At 30.8% G+C, this 18,752-nt stretch overlaps 1 protein-coding gene across 1 annotated transcript; it reads right to left on the reverse strand.

Moving 5' to 3' along the window:
• Window positions 1–4,323: 4,323 nt before the first annotated feature.
• LOC119678998 lies at window positions 4,324–7,246 on the reverse strand. The gene is made up of 4 exons (XM_038091133.1): window positions 6,796–7,246; window positions 6,562–6,727; window positions 4,688–5,216; window positions 4,324–4,627 (listed from the first exon to the last, which is right to left on the reverse strand). Exons 1-4 carry the CDS (start codon window positions 7,176–7,178, stop codon window positions 4,446–4,448), a joined length of 1,260 nt encoding a protein of 419 aa, XP_037947061.1. The 5' UTR covers window positions 7,179–7,246; the 3' UTR covers window positions 4,324–4,445.
• Between the last annotated feature and the right edge of the window lie 11,506 nt (window positions 7,247–18,752).

An 18,752-nucleotide genomic window follows, 5' to 3' on the forward strand; every position in this document is an offset into this window, starting at 1 on the left:
ATATCTCAACTATACAGAACTGTATAGTTTTTCTAGCTTTCAATTTCAATGTCAAAAAATACTGGTCATCATCCAAAAATGTTCTAGAATGCAAGGAAGCTATAGCCAGACTAGCTTGCACCGCAGACTTTGTATCTACTATATTCCTGGTCATAAAGGCATAGAGGGAAATGAGGCAATTGATGATATTACTAAAAACGAAAACTAAACCTAATTTACTGCGATGTTTGTAGAAAATGTAACGAGCTCAATGCAAAGGAAACCTGGAAGACCTGCTGTGTAGCTGTCCGGCTCTCTCCAGAACTCGGTATGTGCTCCAGTTTTACCGGACTGGAGCACATACCTGAGGTTTCTGTTGAAAACTCAATAAAATTCGCACACTATCGCTAAAAGAAAAAATCAAGACTCTGATCTGGTATCGCAATCGACCTTAATGGTCTATATACCATTGATCCTCATCCCCTTCTACTCTACTGACTTAGAGTGTACTCCGGAGGTTGATAAAAATATATAAACATATTATTTTCGTAAGCATTGTTAGGGTGTTTTGTTTAATACACAGCGACAAAAGGTGAACATTTAATAACTGAATTAAAAAAAAGATTTATTAAACCATAAACATTTTAAGAGGAAATAAATCAATTTCTTTCAAATTTTCTTAACAATCAAAATAGGGGATTAAGCATGAAGAGTTTTGCTAAGCACACACAAACTTTTTTCTTTGCCAAATATGTACATATATGTATGTACATATAAAAAAACTCACCGATAATAACTGAAAACATTGAGTATATTTCTCAATGTTTATACTTAATGCCGAAATATTAATTTGCCTATCTCTGTTATACGTGAAAGAGCAAGTATAAGTGCATACCAAACAGGTTTTTCCTGAGTATTTGTAGTACAAAATGCCGGTAGTGATAAATCAGCCTCGCCTTAGTATAAACAGTTTGCATTTATAAGTAAAGACAAGCAGAAGTACTCATAAGTACTCACCATATGTTGGAGTAGAATAAATAAGAGAGAGTACACGCTAGTAAACATAAACATAATTTTGGAGAAATTTTCCGCGAGCGCTATGATTTGTTGAGCATAAAGTTTGTTTATGTTTTTTATTCTATTTTTGTTTTGGTGTGTGTTGTTGTTGCTTTGTTTGGCTAAGCAGAAACAAATTTTGCTAGCATATGCAATGTATGTATGTATTTTGTTTGAGAATTGAAGTACACAGATTTGTGATAGTATTAAGTATTGATGATTCATGCACGTGAAGAGTATAAATAATGCCTCCATTAACAATGGAACGATCGAGTACGTCTTGCAAATATTGTATAGAATATTTTACAAAATGTTGAATTGATCGAATCTCTCTTTCGCTCTTGAGTGTCTATTTTATGACTCAAATATTAGAATTTGTTTGACAATTTTTCGAAAAGACTATTCCTCGGCATGTAGTCTTTATTTTATTTTCTTTTTTTTTCATTTAAACCGAAGTAGAACCTATGTTGTAATATTATTATAAATATGTAAATATTATTACTCATTTACATAAATGTTGTTACATTATTCTTGAGAGTTAATATCAAAATGAGATAGCACAATCAGTTTCCAATGTATAATTTCTGCAATCATATTGCGCGCAATAATTTTGTGTTTCCGGTAATGGTATTAAATCATATAAAATCCTTTGCTTCTACTTATTTGCCGTGTGAAGAAACTTTGCTCTACACCCATTAAATTTTGTGTACTCATTGTAGTCTAATGATTAGTAAATATTTCGTAAGGGGTCATGATCTTTTCAATATTCTCCAAAATGACCCTCTACAAACCATACTAGTTAATACCATACAACACAAGCCCCCTTAATTCCTTGCTTTTATCTCAAAACAAAGCACGCCAACCTGCCACACATTCCATTTTACAATCGAGGTTGTAAGAACCGCGGGCTAAAGTTTACTCTCAGCTTAGTCGTGCTGCAAGCTTGAGCTAACTCCACTGTCTTCACTTATAAAAGCTTTCCCCATTTAATCATTCTGGTCAAACTTTTGATAAATTTGGCTTGCTGACTATAGCCTATCTGCTCCTATGTCTGTTCTTCATTACTGAAATGTGGTTATAATTTTCCATATATCCATTCCTAAGCCATGATTTTAGTTGGTTTAGGTCTCATACTGTGGCTTTTGATGTTTGTTAAAAAACATCAATGCGGTTGTTAACTATCGCAAAAAAAAAGGAAAAACTCATTGGTCATAGCTTAGATTCAAATTTTATAAATATTCCATAATTTCACACTCGATAAAGCTTCTCCTCAATATCTATCACTTATATAGTTGTAATTAGAATTAATTTTTTTTTGTCTTCAGTTCTTTTAGTATAAAAAACACTTTTTGGGATATAACACTCTGATAAAAAGTAAAGTGAATATGTTTTTAACTTTTAAGACCCTTATTTATTCTTTAAAATCTATTGAATAAATCTATAAAACATTCTATGATACACGTGTAACGTATACAAAGCGCTCTAGAATGTTTTTAGCTCTCCTACAAATTATTCCACATATATAATATATATGGTATGTTGCTATATACCATTATGATAGGTTCGCTGGTTTTATTAACCGAAGTAAAAACTATTTATTGATTTTAAATGTAGAGTAAAGAAACATAACCTTGTCACTTCGACACTATGGCAACTGATAACAGCCTTGCAGGCAAGTAGAAGTCTGATGTGCAATAGTTTAATATGTTATATATGCACTTAGTAACTCAAGAGATTTGAACAATAGTGCGATAAAATTAATAAAATACTTCAATTTTAAGTGACTGATACTTAATAGATAAAAATAATTTTAGTCAGTAATTTTTTTTATTATTGGTAATTTTAAATTTGTTTATTCTGTTTTAGAATACTGTTGCTATTTTCTTTTAGAATATAATACGTTTTGATAAGTCATCTAATTATTTTGAAAAATAATAAATTTAATATGTAATTATATACAAAATATATATTTTGTATTTTCTTATTTATTTCTTTTTCGCTGTTAAGAATCTAATAAAATTTTATTGCTATTACATTTTCAACGAACGTATTATGATGAATTATATTGAATAAATCAAATTTTGTGTTGCTCAAGAAAGAATACCTTGACATAGCCGTAACTAACAACAACAATGTCAATCAGGAGATCAGGAGAAAGCCAATGACCATTGCCAATTTATTCTTCTACGATTTAAGCACCCAATTGTACTAAACATCTCTTTCTTAGACGACAAAAATTACGCCCTGTGGGGCGCATATCTTACCTGAAAGGTGTAGAAGCATAAACTCTATTACAAAATAATAAAACAGCACTGAAATTGTTTGAGAGAAAAGCTCTTCGCAAAATCTTTGGTTGGATATAAGTTGGCGACGTCTACCTCAATTGATTGAGCAACAATCTGTATGAACTTTATCACGACACTACTATCATTTAGCAAATTAACATCCAATGGCTTTTCTAATTTGTTTATGTTGCCAGAATGGGTGATGATACTCCAGTTAATAAGGCATTCAAAGCGGTATATAGAGAAAAAAGATGTATTGAAATAACGTGTCTCCAATGGCGCGATCAAGTTCAAGAAGCACTACCCGCGCTAGATGTACTGAACTCAGGCCAAAAACCCATACGGATTGTTACGGCCAAAGAATTCATTGAGTAAGGACGATTTATTTATTTGTGTGCTTGATATCATTACGAATTTAGCTTTTTGTTAATGTAGGAGTATTATGAAGTTGATGTTGAAGTAGTTTAGTGCAAAGTATTTTCTTTACTCTCTCTACCTTAAGTTGTCAGTTATTGCTATTAGTATTTATGATATTAATTCGTATTTTTGCATATGTATCTCTTTGAGATTGATTGAGATTTAGAATGAGATTAAACTTTTAGTAAGTTACGCTTAGACTATTGTAGTGAATCCGTCAAATATACAGCAATTGTACCATGTTTTATACCAAATCTGTACGAGATCGTCAAGGGGTCTCAGTGCAACCATGGTTTTATATAATATTTACCTATTCATGTATAGGTCATATATCATTTATTATATCCAGCTTATATTTTGTGCATGCATTTGTCAAATAATGTAATGCACGTATTATTAATGATAACATCTCTACCAACTTTTGTTATGAATTTACATATTATGATTCGAAGAAAAATTAAAAACCCCGAGCACCCCGTGAAGCTCTATATAAGAGAATAATACTATAAAAACAATTTAATTGTGATAATAATCCGAAATTTATTGTGCTACTTAAAATATTTAAATAATACGAATTTCATTGATAACAAATATATTGCAATATAATAAATATAATATCCAGGTGATGCTGTAAGTTATAACATATTCCTTTGAAAGATCTGCTTATGAAATTCTATTTAATAAAATTTCAATATATGCATACTTTGATCAGTATTCGAAGTAACCTTTATGCAAATATCGAGGCAAAAGTTCTTCAATTTCTTTAATATAGTCCTTATTTTTATAAATTTGTGCACGTGCTTCTGACGAAGACATCAAACTTCCAACATCGACACTACCATCTTTGAACCCATAGAACATCGGCAGAAGAGTAGTCAACAGAAAAAGTTCTGAAAGTAAAAATTAAACTAAGATTAAATTATAAGTCTTAAGATTTACACAAAACTTACCATAATGCTTATACTTCATTATTTGTTCCTTCAGAGCAGCCAGTGTGAGCTTTGGACCTTTAAAGTCAACTTTCTCTAGTATTTGTTTGAACTCTTTGTAATAGACATAAAGCAGTTCATCAACGTTATTTTGACGTTGCTCAGGACTTAATATTAAAAAGAATGAATATATCAAATCGTTAACGAGTGGTCCAAAGTAACAGAACTGAAAGTCTAACAGCATCACATCCTCCAGACTACCAGTGCTCTTATTATTCTTAAACATTAAGTTTTTATTATGAAAATCACCATGGCTCAAGACATAAAATGCCGTTTCTTGAGGATTTACGCGGTATTCGTTGAAACTATCCTTGCATTTAAGCAGAATATTTTCACAAAAGTTTTGAAAATATGACACATAAGGCACCAAACTAGGCGTACAGCTTAGTAGTTCTACGAAGTTTTTCACACCATCTTTATACATTATGTTATTGATCATTGCCGTACCAGACATAACACCATAACGATAATCATCGAAGATAGATGGGTTCTGAAAAAACCAGTAAGGGAACTAATAAGAACTAAAAGTAATTTGTTTTTAATAGATATAGGTAGGTATGTTTATGTGTAACTAACTGCTAATATCTGATGATACATAGGATGTTCGATCGGAATACAAATCCTTCATGCTGAAAATATTTTATGAAAAATTTAAAATGCCATACTGAACATATCAGCAGGAATTTTTTTTAAAAGTATTCTCAAATATTTTTCTCATTGATTTGCTTTAGATGTTTCTGTATCTAACTGTCGATGAATTCTTGTAATATAAAACGGTGCTGCTGTTATTTTAACCTGAATATGGGGAGTTTTACTAAGACAAAATTATATCCTGGTGCCATGTTTATCAACCTTCGTTTCAAGTAGTCCATTAGAATGATTTGAGCAGAGTAGAATAAAGTTTTTGATTTAGATTTAAAATTATTGATTAAACCACTAATACAATCTGGACATCAAGTAGTAATCAAAAAATATAGTTAAATGTAAGATGAAAAAAGCCCGAGGAAGACAAGTGTATTGGAAGTATTTTTGCTGATTGAAATTTTTTAAATAGACCCAAAATAAGTTCAACATATTATGTATACTTATTGAATTAATTTAATGTTATGATTATCCAAATGCACACGCATTTGGAGAGAAAATACTTCGTGTCCTATACATCGTCCCCATCTTTGGTATTTGTTAAAATTTAAATTTAAGTATCGCATTCATCTATTCGTTTTTTTCTGTGGTTAAAAGCCAAAGGGTCAACGTTTTTATCAAATGAATGTATAGAAATGTGTATTTGAAAGACCTTGACTAAATGCATGATTTATATTGAATAAAGAGCTACATCATAATAACATAATTGAAGAGAGTGTATCGAGCTTAGAAGACAATCAATCAGTAACAATAAAAACTCAAAAAAATCTTTTTTTTGGGTTGACAACTTTTATAAGTTTTAAGACATATATAATCATTTATATATATTTCATTTAAAATACTGATTTAGAATGATTTGTAATTTATTACTCAATTCAACGACAAATGCAACAAGACCTTCACTATACAGAAAATGAAATATATCTGCCTAAAAAGAAATTATCACCTAAGTGGTGAAGAGTATTTATCAAGGGAAGATAAGGGGCAAAAATATATATTACGAATGCATGTTAAAAAATGTTATTATCATCACACGTTCTAATTTAAACGAATCAATGACTCTATTGATGTCTTGGTTTCTCTCAGTATAAATGTTTTTGTTTTGTTTCGGATTTAATACAATATCACTATATAATATCGTTTAAGAATATAATCGATTTTAAATCAGTAGTAAATAAAAAACTATTCCATACCTCAAGCCCAATCTTGTAACTCATTGCATGCCACTTTGCTAATTTCGAATAAACCATTTTAACTTCATCTAAGTTAATGTGACGTTCGTGTAACGTTGCGTACCCTAAAGGTACCAAATCTTCCAATATTATTAATTTCTTTGGACTCAAACTTTGGTACAAACATCTACAGATATTAAAAATAAACATTATGTTTAATATTTAAGGTCGTCGTAATAAAATCCAAACACTTACTTTGGACTTAATACAGTTTTATCACCAACACTGCGTAAAAGTTCTTCAAATTTGGGTAAAATTTGCGTATACATTCCGATTTCAATTTCAAATATACTAGATTTCTCTAATATTGCTTTCTTTAGACCTTCAGCTTCAGGCATTGTTTTAATAATCAATGTTTTCTTCCTCAGTTCGCCCTTCTGTTTAAATTCAACATAGATTCTGAACATAATGCTAGCATAATGATCTCCTTTAGCTGAAGCGGGTGTTATTTTAAAGTTATTCACTGTAATATCTGTATCTGTTTCACAGCTATTCAGCACTTTTGTTAGAAAGTCAGCATTTATCCACTCAGGCGCTTCTAATTCATCTTCATTAAAACTATCAACTTTGTCTGCCATATTCAAGTCAATAATTAAACACTTTCAAACAAATATTTTTTTTGGGCGTAACGTGTTTCAAGCGAGACGCTTTTGTACATACTGAACAAATTTAAGTATTTGTTCCATATATATAATAAATAAAAATTTTATTTTAATTTGTTTAAAAAAAACAACAACAATTTTGTGTTTTTTTAGTATTTTTATTGATAATTGCTAGATAACAATATTAAAAATTATATTTTTAAGTTTGTTTATATATTTTTAAATCAAAAAGAAAAGAAATCAAAAAGCTTTCCATTGTTATTTGGCTCTGTTATTGTTTATATATCAAAACTCTCAACCAACTCTTCTATATGAGAGAAAAAACTGGAATTAAGGGACGGTAACGCGTCTTTGCCCTCTTTATCTCTTATATGAGGAGTATATTTTAATATTGCTTGCTGCCATATAAAGTCATATTCTGTTGATAGCATTTCAATTGGTGTTAGTCTTAACCCATTCACTTATAACATAAATTATCAGACAATATATGAGAGAACAATTGGCGTTGCCGATGTTATTTGTCTCTGTTATTGTTTATATTGCTGAGTTCTCCACAAACTCACCATTAAAAGTGCTAGTATAGACGGCAAGTCTATACAAGTCACACATGTGTGAACATTATTCCAAATATATGAGTATAGGTTAATAATTCTCATCGTCATATATAGTCGTTTTCTGTGTCAAACATTGCTTTCAGGTTCTCACTGAACTATGTCAGTAGTTGATTAACCATATATGGACTTAATAAATTTCCCATTGAATAGTTGATAAAAAAGATTATAATAATTATTATATGATTGGGTTATCGTAGTTAGAGCTTCTAATTAAAAAAAAATATGTATTTTGATTACTATCATCATATTATTATAAAATTTATTACAATAAATATGCGTTTGAAAGGCTTTCATTGAAATAATTGAAGTGTATTAAACAATGATACCAGAAACTGAACTTTTGTTATTTTCTACAGTGAATGCTATTACAAAAGCATTTAATGCAATTTATATTAACTTTAACTTTAATATAATTTCCAAAATAAAACTATGAGTTTTTTTATTAATGAGTATTTAATAGAAGCTAGCTGTAGTAACGAATTCATTAAATGAAAATACGCTTCATTCTTTTATTAATTTTTATGTTTCTAAAAATGGAGTTTCTCGTATACCATTAACCACAAAAATGTGTCTTAAGTTTTCCCCATATTTCCTCATAATTTAGGTTGAGTTTTATTTCAACATATATCTCAACGTCAACATAATTTGACGTACAGAACGCCTATTATTTAAGCGTTCTGTACTGAAAAGTATAAGTCGAGGATACGTATACGCCATGTGTCATTCATGGATGCTGTAATAATGCCATGACTTTGCACAGAATTTCAATTTTTAGACCATTGCTCTATTGCAGTTCTTTATGTTTTTTGCAGAAATAATTCATTTCATTAAACACGTCGAATACGACGGACTCAGATCATGATTCTTTTTTGTTTTCGTTTGCGGTAGGTGGAAAGCATTTCAATCCCAAGTGTGATATTTGAACTTAGTGGGTTTAAGGAACGAGTTGGGAATATTGGATATATTATATTTCTCCAATATTGCTTTCTTTAGACCTTCACCTTCAGGCATTGTTTTTATAATCAATGTTTTCTTCTTGAACTTAGTGGGTTTAAGGAACGAGTTGGGATGATCTCAGCCATCAAATTATGAAAGACGTTTGGCTGAAATCGTATTCCAGTTATCAGACGTGAAACATAAGAAATTTGTTATTTCATTTTCTAAATATATCTAAGCTAGAAGATTTATTTTAACACAAGATTATTCTTATACATAATATTTGTTTTCAGTAAAACCTTTCAACTAATGGGAACTTATATATGTATGTATAATTATGGTATATGCATAAAGTGGAATAGACTGATTACGATATGAATTTCTACAATGTCTAATATAGTCTTAAGTAAGAAGTATGTTACTCTAATTGAACTGAAGTCTTTTAGTTTAGTATAAGATCCCAAAAACTAATAGATTTTGATACAGATAATTTGCATATCACTGAATGAAAATTAAATGTAGGATTAAATCATTTTGGAACTTATTGCTTATATAAAAAAATTTAAAATATTAATTGGCTTAAGTCCCTGATCTTTATTAGATATTTCTATTAAAAATTTAAACTTTCCATTTTATAAATCTCATTTCTATTACTTATGATATATGTTTTCAGAGATAATACACTGGTTAAAGTCTCTTTTTCATATAGAATCATGAAAACATTCTTAGTTTCCCCCACTTTTTTTACAAAGAGAGCAAAATTTCTCCATCTTTATATAAAGAGTTTCTCCAACTTCACACATTTTTTGGATAAATTGTCAAACGTCTTTAACAGAATCAAAAGTACGATTATGATTTGAGTTTGGCTCCTCAATACGCAGACAGCCAAGTTTTTGTGATTCTTCTATTTTTCTGCTACAATAGTTCTAATTTTATGTCATACATAAAATAGCTAATGAGTATCCTATATTGATTCCTGAGGACATAAATCTTACTCAGAATGTAACAGTTTCCATTTCACTAATTGAGCAAACCAAGAGTATACATAACTATTAATACCAGTTGAGTTCTTTTATGAGATTAGACAGCCTTGCAAAATGCGGAGATGAAAAAAACTGTAAAAATTTTACTAATGTCACGTAAATAGGAACTTATGTGCCTACTAATATGACTAGGAAGCAATAAAATAAGGTTAAAACTATTGTCTTCAAATTTTTCAAAAAAATTGATATTTACCAATAACTCAAAATAAATTGAAGAACTTTATTTTTGTGTGTATTTTTCGCTTCATATTTGGCATTATTCCGTTGTTGCAAGTTACTAAATTGAATTGTGGAAATCCGCCGGAGGCTTAAATATTGCAGTCAGCAATTTATACAAAAACATCACCATTTAGCAAACTTTTATGCCTCCTAACTAGGCAAGCGACTATTTAATGGCTTAAGCTGATGTACAGTACGTGCCAAAGATAGACAGCTAACATCAGCACCAACAACGACAAACGGCAGTCAGGAACAAAGTGAACAACCGCATGTAAAATGCATGTTTATGTCAGTAAATATGATTCGGTGTACTTTTGTCATTATGTTGGTAAACGTGTGTACGTGTGTGAGGCATTTATGTGGTTGAACACAAATTATTGACGCTTCCAGCGTATTTGGAGCAAGAATATTTCTACGGAATGTCCCCTGTCCCCGTCGAAGTACACGCATGGATTACAGTTTACTATAGTTTTTTTTAGTTTATGTTATTTTTTTTTCTTTTGTTGGTGGTCTTTATGCACGTAGAACTCTTTGTTCTGCATGTACTGCGAGTAGTGCAAAATTCTGCATGAAATGAAGTGGAGCCCAGCAGGCACGCCTATAGTTGCTAAATAATTGCAGTAACGATGCGTTTGTGAAACACGAAGTTTCACTCTATGCTGACCCAATTTTTTATGACTTCATATTTAAATAGCTAAGTAGCGCTCAGCATTTGTGAACGAAACCAACAAAAATGGATACATTCGTTCAGTCGGAAGTGTACAGTACGCAGACATACTGCAGCACAGAACACTGCGAGCCGCGAAACTGGCTTTGTTTCGCAATGTGCGGAGTGTTTCTGGAGTAGCAGTTGGGTTACTTTGAGGGAATGCTTATGTTTTCATGTCACTTTTATGCGGAAATATATTATCTCATATAAGCACACTTAGCAACCATAAATGAAATTCGCTAACCGCACTGCGTTGACTAGTTAGCAGCGTATATTTCAACATAAAAGTTTGCAAAATCAGGATTGAAATTTATACTCTTGTTTATGTAAGTGAAGAGATTTCTTCTGAAATATGATCCCTGAAATATAAAAAAATTAGGACAAACTTACAATAGTGACAAATAATCAAGATTTATGACAAATATATGGAAAGTGCACATTAACAAGAATGATCCTATTTAGGTTAATAAACTTTTAATATTTTATTCCACTGTTTGTAATTATCGAGGTCTATTATTTATTATTTATTTACAAAATACTTTAAATGATGACTAAATAAAAATATTTAAGAATCTATTTAAAAAAAGGAATTGCACAAATGTATTGCACCGGATATGTTTTTTGTTAACTAATGTAACTTTTAAAAAGAATTTCATTTTGAGCATTGCCAGCACCCTGGTAGGTACTGCAACCGCTCCTCTTATACACTACCAAAACGTACAATATCTTTAAGCTTGATAAAAAGTACACTTTTATTGCACAGATGTAATGAGTTCCATCACATTATCATATCAGGTGATGAATTGTGGGCCTTAAAATAGTTTAGCATCAAAATGTATTGTACAGAGTTAGCTATTTAATATGGTCCTATCTGACAGCACTGCAATTTTGACGAGGAAAGCAAGAATTTAAATTGCGATTTAACGCCATAGAAAACCTTTCAAATTCGAAAAAAACTTTTTAACTTATATAAAGTTGTTTGGAGTATGGTGTGTTGATATAATCAACACAACATACTTTTTCATTGAAGTCAGTGGCAAAGTAATAACTGTCTGTCAGGTGCGTTATCCCGCTATAACAATCTATTTTTTTAAGCGCATTGTGCATAAAATGATCTGCAGCACTTCTGGTTTCATTGTTCGCCAGTATTTTGATATCAAAAAATATCGGTTTTGACTGTCCGCATACGTTCAATTTGACATCATCATTGCTTTTTTCTAAGGCTACTGAAAGTCAATGGCTTATATTAATAAGCTTACAATGTTTCACGAACTTAAGACCAAATCCATCAAAAAAAAAAAAAACAGATAGTCGCCATAGCCGTCAAAACATTAATAAATATTAATAGTAATAAGTGAATACGTCATATGTCATGTGGCCAATTGTGCTATATAATCTTCAGAATGTAATAATTGTCTTTTGGAAAGAATCTCAAGTCTATATCTAATCATGTTTAACTAATCTGTTTGTTTTTTTTTTTTTTTGAAATACGATTGTAAAAAAATAATAATATTTTATATAAATTTGACTTTGAAAATTGCACACATTCTAATCTCTAGTTTATATCTAATTACGTTCAATTAAATTCTTTTGCTTTTAAAATACTGTTTTATTAATATTATGAATTTTTAAATAAACCTTACTGTAAAATTAAACACGTTATCCTTATTATGAAAAGTCCTATCCTCGCGCATACAAATTTATTGTAGCGACCCCTGGAAATAGGCTGAGGATACCTCAACATAAATTATAACGAAACGTGAAAAGCCGTGTCGGTATAGAGCAGGCATCTACAATACACGAAGAGTATTGTGTGGTCTTCTGAATTTCAGTGTAGTTTAATATATGTTTAAATATTTAAATTAGAATGTGGGTATGTTTTTACGTTTGGGCGGTCTTCCTCATGTACCTACTCCTAGTACTATTAATGATCCTACTCTTAATTATAATGAGTCAAATTTTCAAAACGAATAGAAAACGATAAAAATGCATCTTTTAATTTTTAATAATTTTAACAAAAACTTTTTAGGAAAAACTTGCTGATCATATTCTCTAAAAATTAAAAATTAACTATTCTAAATAGTTTTGAAAAACTTCAAATCATTTTAAAAATAGCAATTTTTTGTTTTTTGTGCTCATGCGAATACTAAAATTGAAATCTATATTAAGGATTTTCCCAAAGATTACCTCATCTAAGCAAAGATAAATGATTTTTGCATGTTTTATCTAAATAACATTGATTTAAGGATTCATTTTAGCAAAGCAAAAAAATACACACATACATGCTTTTGTATTTACTTAAGCAATTTAGTGATTAGTTTGATAAGAAAATCATGTTTTCTAAAAAGTTTCATTCCTTTTCTATCCTTTCCCTATTTTGAATAGGAGCATAAAAACTTGCTATAAAAACTAAACCGTAATCATTTCAATTCTAAAACCACAGACAGTATTTGTGATTTTATTTACCAATTTTATACTAATGATTTTTATGCTATTCTGTTTGGTTTATTTATACAGGGTCATTCATATCACTCCCAGATAGATTTATAGAAATAAATATTTGAAATAATTCAAAGCGAAATATAATACAGTAATGTTCCTTTGAGCGTAACTATTGATTAAGAAGAAACACTGCTTTTTCCATATAAGGTTCTAAGACTCATAAATCTTAAATTCTTCAACTATCTTTTAATATATTCATTGTTTATTTACTTGTATCTTGTTTTTCCTATTTATTTCCTATAATGATATTGCTAATTTGAAATTTGAATAAATTTGAAATAATATGTGAATATCTTGAGTACTGCTACAGAAATGTGGACTATATAATTAGTGCTCGGTATCCTATCAGAAATTCAACTTTTTGTTTTAAACATAAACATTGAAAATAATTTCCAGACAAGAACTAAGGTCTTCATTATATCATAATCCATTGAACCAACAAAATCAATATCATTTTTAGAATGTAAGCCTTAAGATTGTCGTTAGCTTGACCAATTAGTAACGAGAATTATATGTCTATCTTTCGTGGAGAAACGCTTAGTGTTAAGCTATCAAATTTGCTTTTATCTACAATTTTTTATCTGATTCCGTATTGATTGATAAATAGTCTGCAATTGTTACTGCAAATTTGATATGTGTATTCTCACTCCACATATAAACCGACATAGTATTACATATTGCATATTCTGCAAAATAAAAACTACTCCTTTAACAAATTCCTTCATCATTATCAAGTAGTGCAAGTAGTAGTTATTCGATGTAGTGCAAACATAGGTCACGAACTGCAGACGCTCCGTTTTTTATCTAAATTTACATCTAAAATTTAAAGAAACAAATTTAAATAAGTGCACACAAAGATTAAATAATAAACGTATACTCTAGTTGTCGCGATCCGTGTCAGCAAAAGTGCGGTTTATATGTTTAAATTGCAAAATATATTTTTGAATTTTAATTTTAATAAAAAAATAAAAAAAAATCAAAACAAATTATTCAAAAGCAATAAAATTATTAGTTACTAATACTTTCAAAACAGCTGATAGAGACAGCATTTGTTGTTTATTCTTTAACGAAAGTTGCAATTTATAAAAGTGGCGTTGCCACAGTGTATATTTTTAATTCTTTTGTAAAAATTTAATATTCATATATATACTATATAATCAGTTGTCATCAAACTAAAAAATTTATTTCTTTTAATATTTAATTTTTATGAACAATTCTAAAAGTAATATACGAAGACAGTCACTAATAAGTGAAAATGGCCTAAATGGCTACATAACGTTTAATGCAGAAGACATTAAAATAAACGATCAACCTATAAACAAATCTATAGGTAAATCGAAAACCGAAATAAACATTAAAAAAACCGCTAGTGAGATTGCTATAGCAAATAAAATTAAATTAATTAGTAATAAAAATAATAATTTAAACATAACTTCTCCAAACAGTCCAAAAGATATAGTTCCATACGAAATTAACATGTCCACAAACACCAGCCACACTAATGACAAAAATAATGAAGCTCTTAATAAAAAAATGAGAGAATTAGAAGTCTTATGCGGCAAACTTCATCAAGAAATTATCCAACTCAAAAGTGAAAACCAAAAATTAAGGTCGCAACTTACAAACAACAATGTTCCGAAAGAGCAAACCACCATAACTTACGAAACAGACGAGGAAGAGCTTGCTCGAGAAACCGACTGGATCGTTAAAAAAAATAATAAAAGAGCCTCAAAAAAGCGCAAAGCTACTACATCTCCAAGTGTGTCACCAATTCTCAACAATGTGACACAAAAGCATTCTAATGAAACGGAAGAGACATCAACCAAGCTTCGTCCACCTCCAATTATGGTAACTGTCTCTGATAATTACAATCACATAAGAAAAATTATCACAAAGGAAAGCAAAAATAAATTTTTGCTGAAACTAATGAATAACGACTTATGTAAAATTAGCACTTTCGATGGTAACGATTATCGGGAAGTAACTCGAGCTCTAAATGAAGCAAATCTCTCATGGCACTCTTATGAACATAAACAGGTTAGACCAATAAGAGTTATAGCAAAAAACCTGCATCACTCATGCGACCCTGAAGATATTGTAGGCGACCTTACAGAAAAGGGTTTTAAAATTGTCAGCGCACTTAATAAGCTACAATTTAAAACCAAGAAACCTCTGGATATGTTCATACTAACCTTTGAGTCAGTAGAAGATACGAACAAAATCCATGAAATCAAAGAAATATTAAACACAATAGTATCTATAGAAACAATAAAACCCTCTAAACTTATCCCACAGTGCAACAAATGTCAATCTTTCAACCATACCAAAAACTACTGTCAAAAGCAGCCTAGGTGTGTGAAATGTGCAGGTAAGCATGAAACTATAAATTGTGAAAAACCCGATGATAGTCACCCAAAATGTTGCAACTGTGGGGAGCAACACCCAGCGTCATATCGCGGTTGTGTAGTCGCAAAGGAGCTTCAAAAATTAAGAGACCAAAAAACAAAAAAAGGTCCTGTCCCAGTTCAAACAGATAATATCGAAAGACCAATAGTATACACAAGTCGAAGAATCGCTAAAGTATCATATGCAGACGCTATCAAGCCAACAACCTCCATAGCCCAAAAAATAAATATATCTGATGAATCACAAAATGTCCTCTCTGTTATTCTTGAAAAACTAATGGCAATAGAAAATCGCCTAGACAACTTAGAACAAAAACATAACTGTACATCTGTATGATTGCTCTTAAAATTATGGAATGGAACGCAAATGGTTTGCTTCAACACAAAAACGAATTAGAATTACTTCTGCAAACAGAAAATATAGACATATGCCTAATAAGCGAAAATCATTTTACAAAAGAATCGTATATCAATTTTAAAAACTATAATATTTATCATACTATTCATCCAAGCAATAATGCTAGAGGCGGAAGTGCCGTTATAATTAAATCCAACATTAAGCATTATCAAGATAATAAACTCTCTAATGAAGAGTTTCAGGCAACAACCGTTGCAGTCGAAGAGAGTGGTTCCAAAATACAAATATCGTCCATCTATAGTCCACCAAGACATAACGTAAAATATGAACAATACATAGATCTATTAAAATTACACAAACATAAAGCAATAATTGGTGGTGATTTTAACGCAAAAAATGTTCAATGGGGGTCAAGACTAAATACCACAAAGGGTAAGGAATTACTTAAAGCATGTCAGGCCACAGGTTTTGAAGTTCTCTCCACTGGCTCTCCAACATACTGGCCAACTGATAGAAATAAATTACCAGATGTCATTGATTTCTTTATTGTAAATAAAATTCAAAAAAGAGACATTGAAGTTAAAACAGGACTTGACTTAAATTCTGACCATTCTCCAATATTGCTTACTTATGGATGTAATATTCTATCTACGCTACCTAAACCGACACTAACAAACCGTCTAACAGACTGGAATTATTTTAAGGCCCAGATAAATGAAAATATTGACCTATCCTGCAAAATACGAAGTATAAATGACCTAGAGAGTGAAACGCATTGCTTTACAAACTTGATTCAAAAATCGGCATGGCGCAGTTCTCCACTGCAGAATAGTAAGCAATTTGATAAAAACTATCCGGTCGAAATTTTAAATCTAGTCTATAATAAAAGAAAATTACGTAAAAAATGGCAACAATCACGATTAATACAAGATAAAAGAAACCTTAATAATGCCACTCAAAAATTAAGAAGAGAAATCAGTAATTTTAAAAATGAAAATGTTAAGAAATATCTTACAAACTTGACATATGATAGCAAAACTAACTATTCTCTCTGGAAAGCTATGAAAAAATATAAAAGACCGATCACTCATAATCCTCCATTAAAAAAAGATAATAATGAATGGGCGAAAAGCAATATTGAAAAGGCACAAGTTTTGGCTGAATACTTAAGTAATACCTTCAATCAAGAAGAAACCCATCATATAGAGCCAAATGACAACATAGATGATGAAGCTATTATGAGGATAAAAAATAAAGAAGTAACTGGGGAAATCAAAAAATTGAAATTAAAGAAATCACCAGGATATGACCTCATAACTAGTGAAGTGTTGAAAAAGCTACCTCCAAAAGGAGTAGCCAAACTTGCACAGATATTTAATGCGAGTATAAAATTAAATCATGTCCCTAACTATTGGAAAGTTGCTGAAGTGGTGATGGTACTAAAACCAAATAAGGACCAACATTCTCCAACTTCATATAGACCAATCTCTCTCCTGCCAACCATAGGAAAACTGTTCGAAAAGCTTATCTGTAAAAGACTTGAAAAAGTAGTTTGTCAAAGAAATCTTATCCCAAATCATCAGTTTGGATTTCGGAAAAAACACTCAACAATCGAACAAGTACACAGAGTTACGCACGAAATAGAAAAGGCTTTAGAAAACAAAGAAACTTGTTCAGCTGTGTTTCTGGATATATCAAAGGCTTTTGACGGGGTTTGGCACTCTGGCCTGATATATAAGTTAAACACTGTCCTGCCACAGAAATATTGTAAACTACTGGAATCGTATATTGGCGAAAGGTACTATCGAGTTAAACTACTTGACGCGTATTCGAAATTATATCCTATAAATCGCGGGGTCCCTCAGGGGAGTATACTAGGCCCATTGCTGTACCTGCTGTACACATATGATTTGCCAGTGAACCCAAGATGTATTGTTGGAACTTTTGCAGATGACACGGTATTAATGGCTACAGGTCCAAACAACAAGGTGTCTACCACTAAGCTTCAAATCGCTCTTCAAGAAATTGAACAGTGGACAAATAAATGGAAGCTGATAGTAAACAGTTCAAAATCTAATCATGTAGACTTTACTAACAAAAGAGAAAATCAATTTTCATTATTTCTAAATAGCGTAAAAATTCCAGTTGCAAATTCTGCGAAATATCTGGGTATGAGTCTAGATGCCAAACTGAGATGGAAGGTACACGTCAAGAAAAAATTAAATGAGCTAAAAATAAGATACAAAAAGTTAACTTGGCTTATTGGAAGGAATTCTAAATTATCTCAGCAAAACAAGCTTATGATCTATAAACAAGTCTTCAAGCCGGTCTGGCTCTATGGTGTCCAAATCTGGGGCTGTGCGAAAAAACATATAATCGATATGATGCAAAGATTTCAAAACAAAGCAATCAGGGATGCAGTTAACGCTCCGTGGTATGTGCGAAATTCTGATCTACATCGTGACCTTGAAATACCTACTGTCAAACAAGAAATTCAGAAGGCTGCTAAAAAACATTATGACAGGTTGAGACAACACTTAAACAGCACCATTCCAGCGCTACTTTGTGATGTCACTCACAGACGCTTATGCCGCTTCAAACCTAATGACCTTTTGAGGCGTTTCAACCAGCAAGGAGATGACTAGTTCGTATCTATATGCTCACCCTAGATAGACTTAGATAAACCTACTTGTAATAAAAAAACCTCTTGTTAGTCAATATGACTAGTTGTTGTAAATTTAAACTCTTCATTTTGTTTAAATAT

The sequence above is a fragment of the Teleopsis dalmanni genome, chromosome 2, assembly GCF_002237135.1.
Source record: "Teleopsis dalmanni isolate 2A chromosome 2, ASM223713v2, whole genome shotgun sequence".
NCBI lineage: Eukaryota > Metazoa > Arthropoda > Insecta > Diptera > Diopsidae > Teleopsis > Teleopsis dalmanni.

Coding starts and splice junctions, on each gene's coding strand:
- LOC119678998 (XM_038091133.1), bottom strand. CDS start 7,178: ATGGCAGACAAAGTTGATAGTTTTAATGAAGATGAATTAGAAGCGCCT. Junction 6,728..6,795: donor AAAACTGTATTAAGTCCAAA/GTAAGTGTTTGG, acceptor TAATATCTGTAG/ATGTTTGTACCAAAGTTTGA. Junction 4,628..4,687: donor AATGAAGTATAAGCATTATG/GTAAGTTTTGTG, acceptor TTTTACTTTCAG/AACTTTTTCTGTTGACTACT.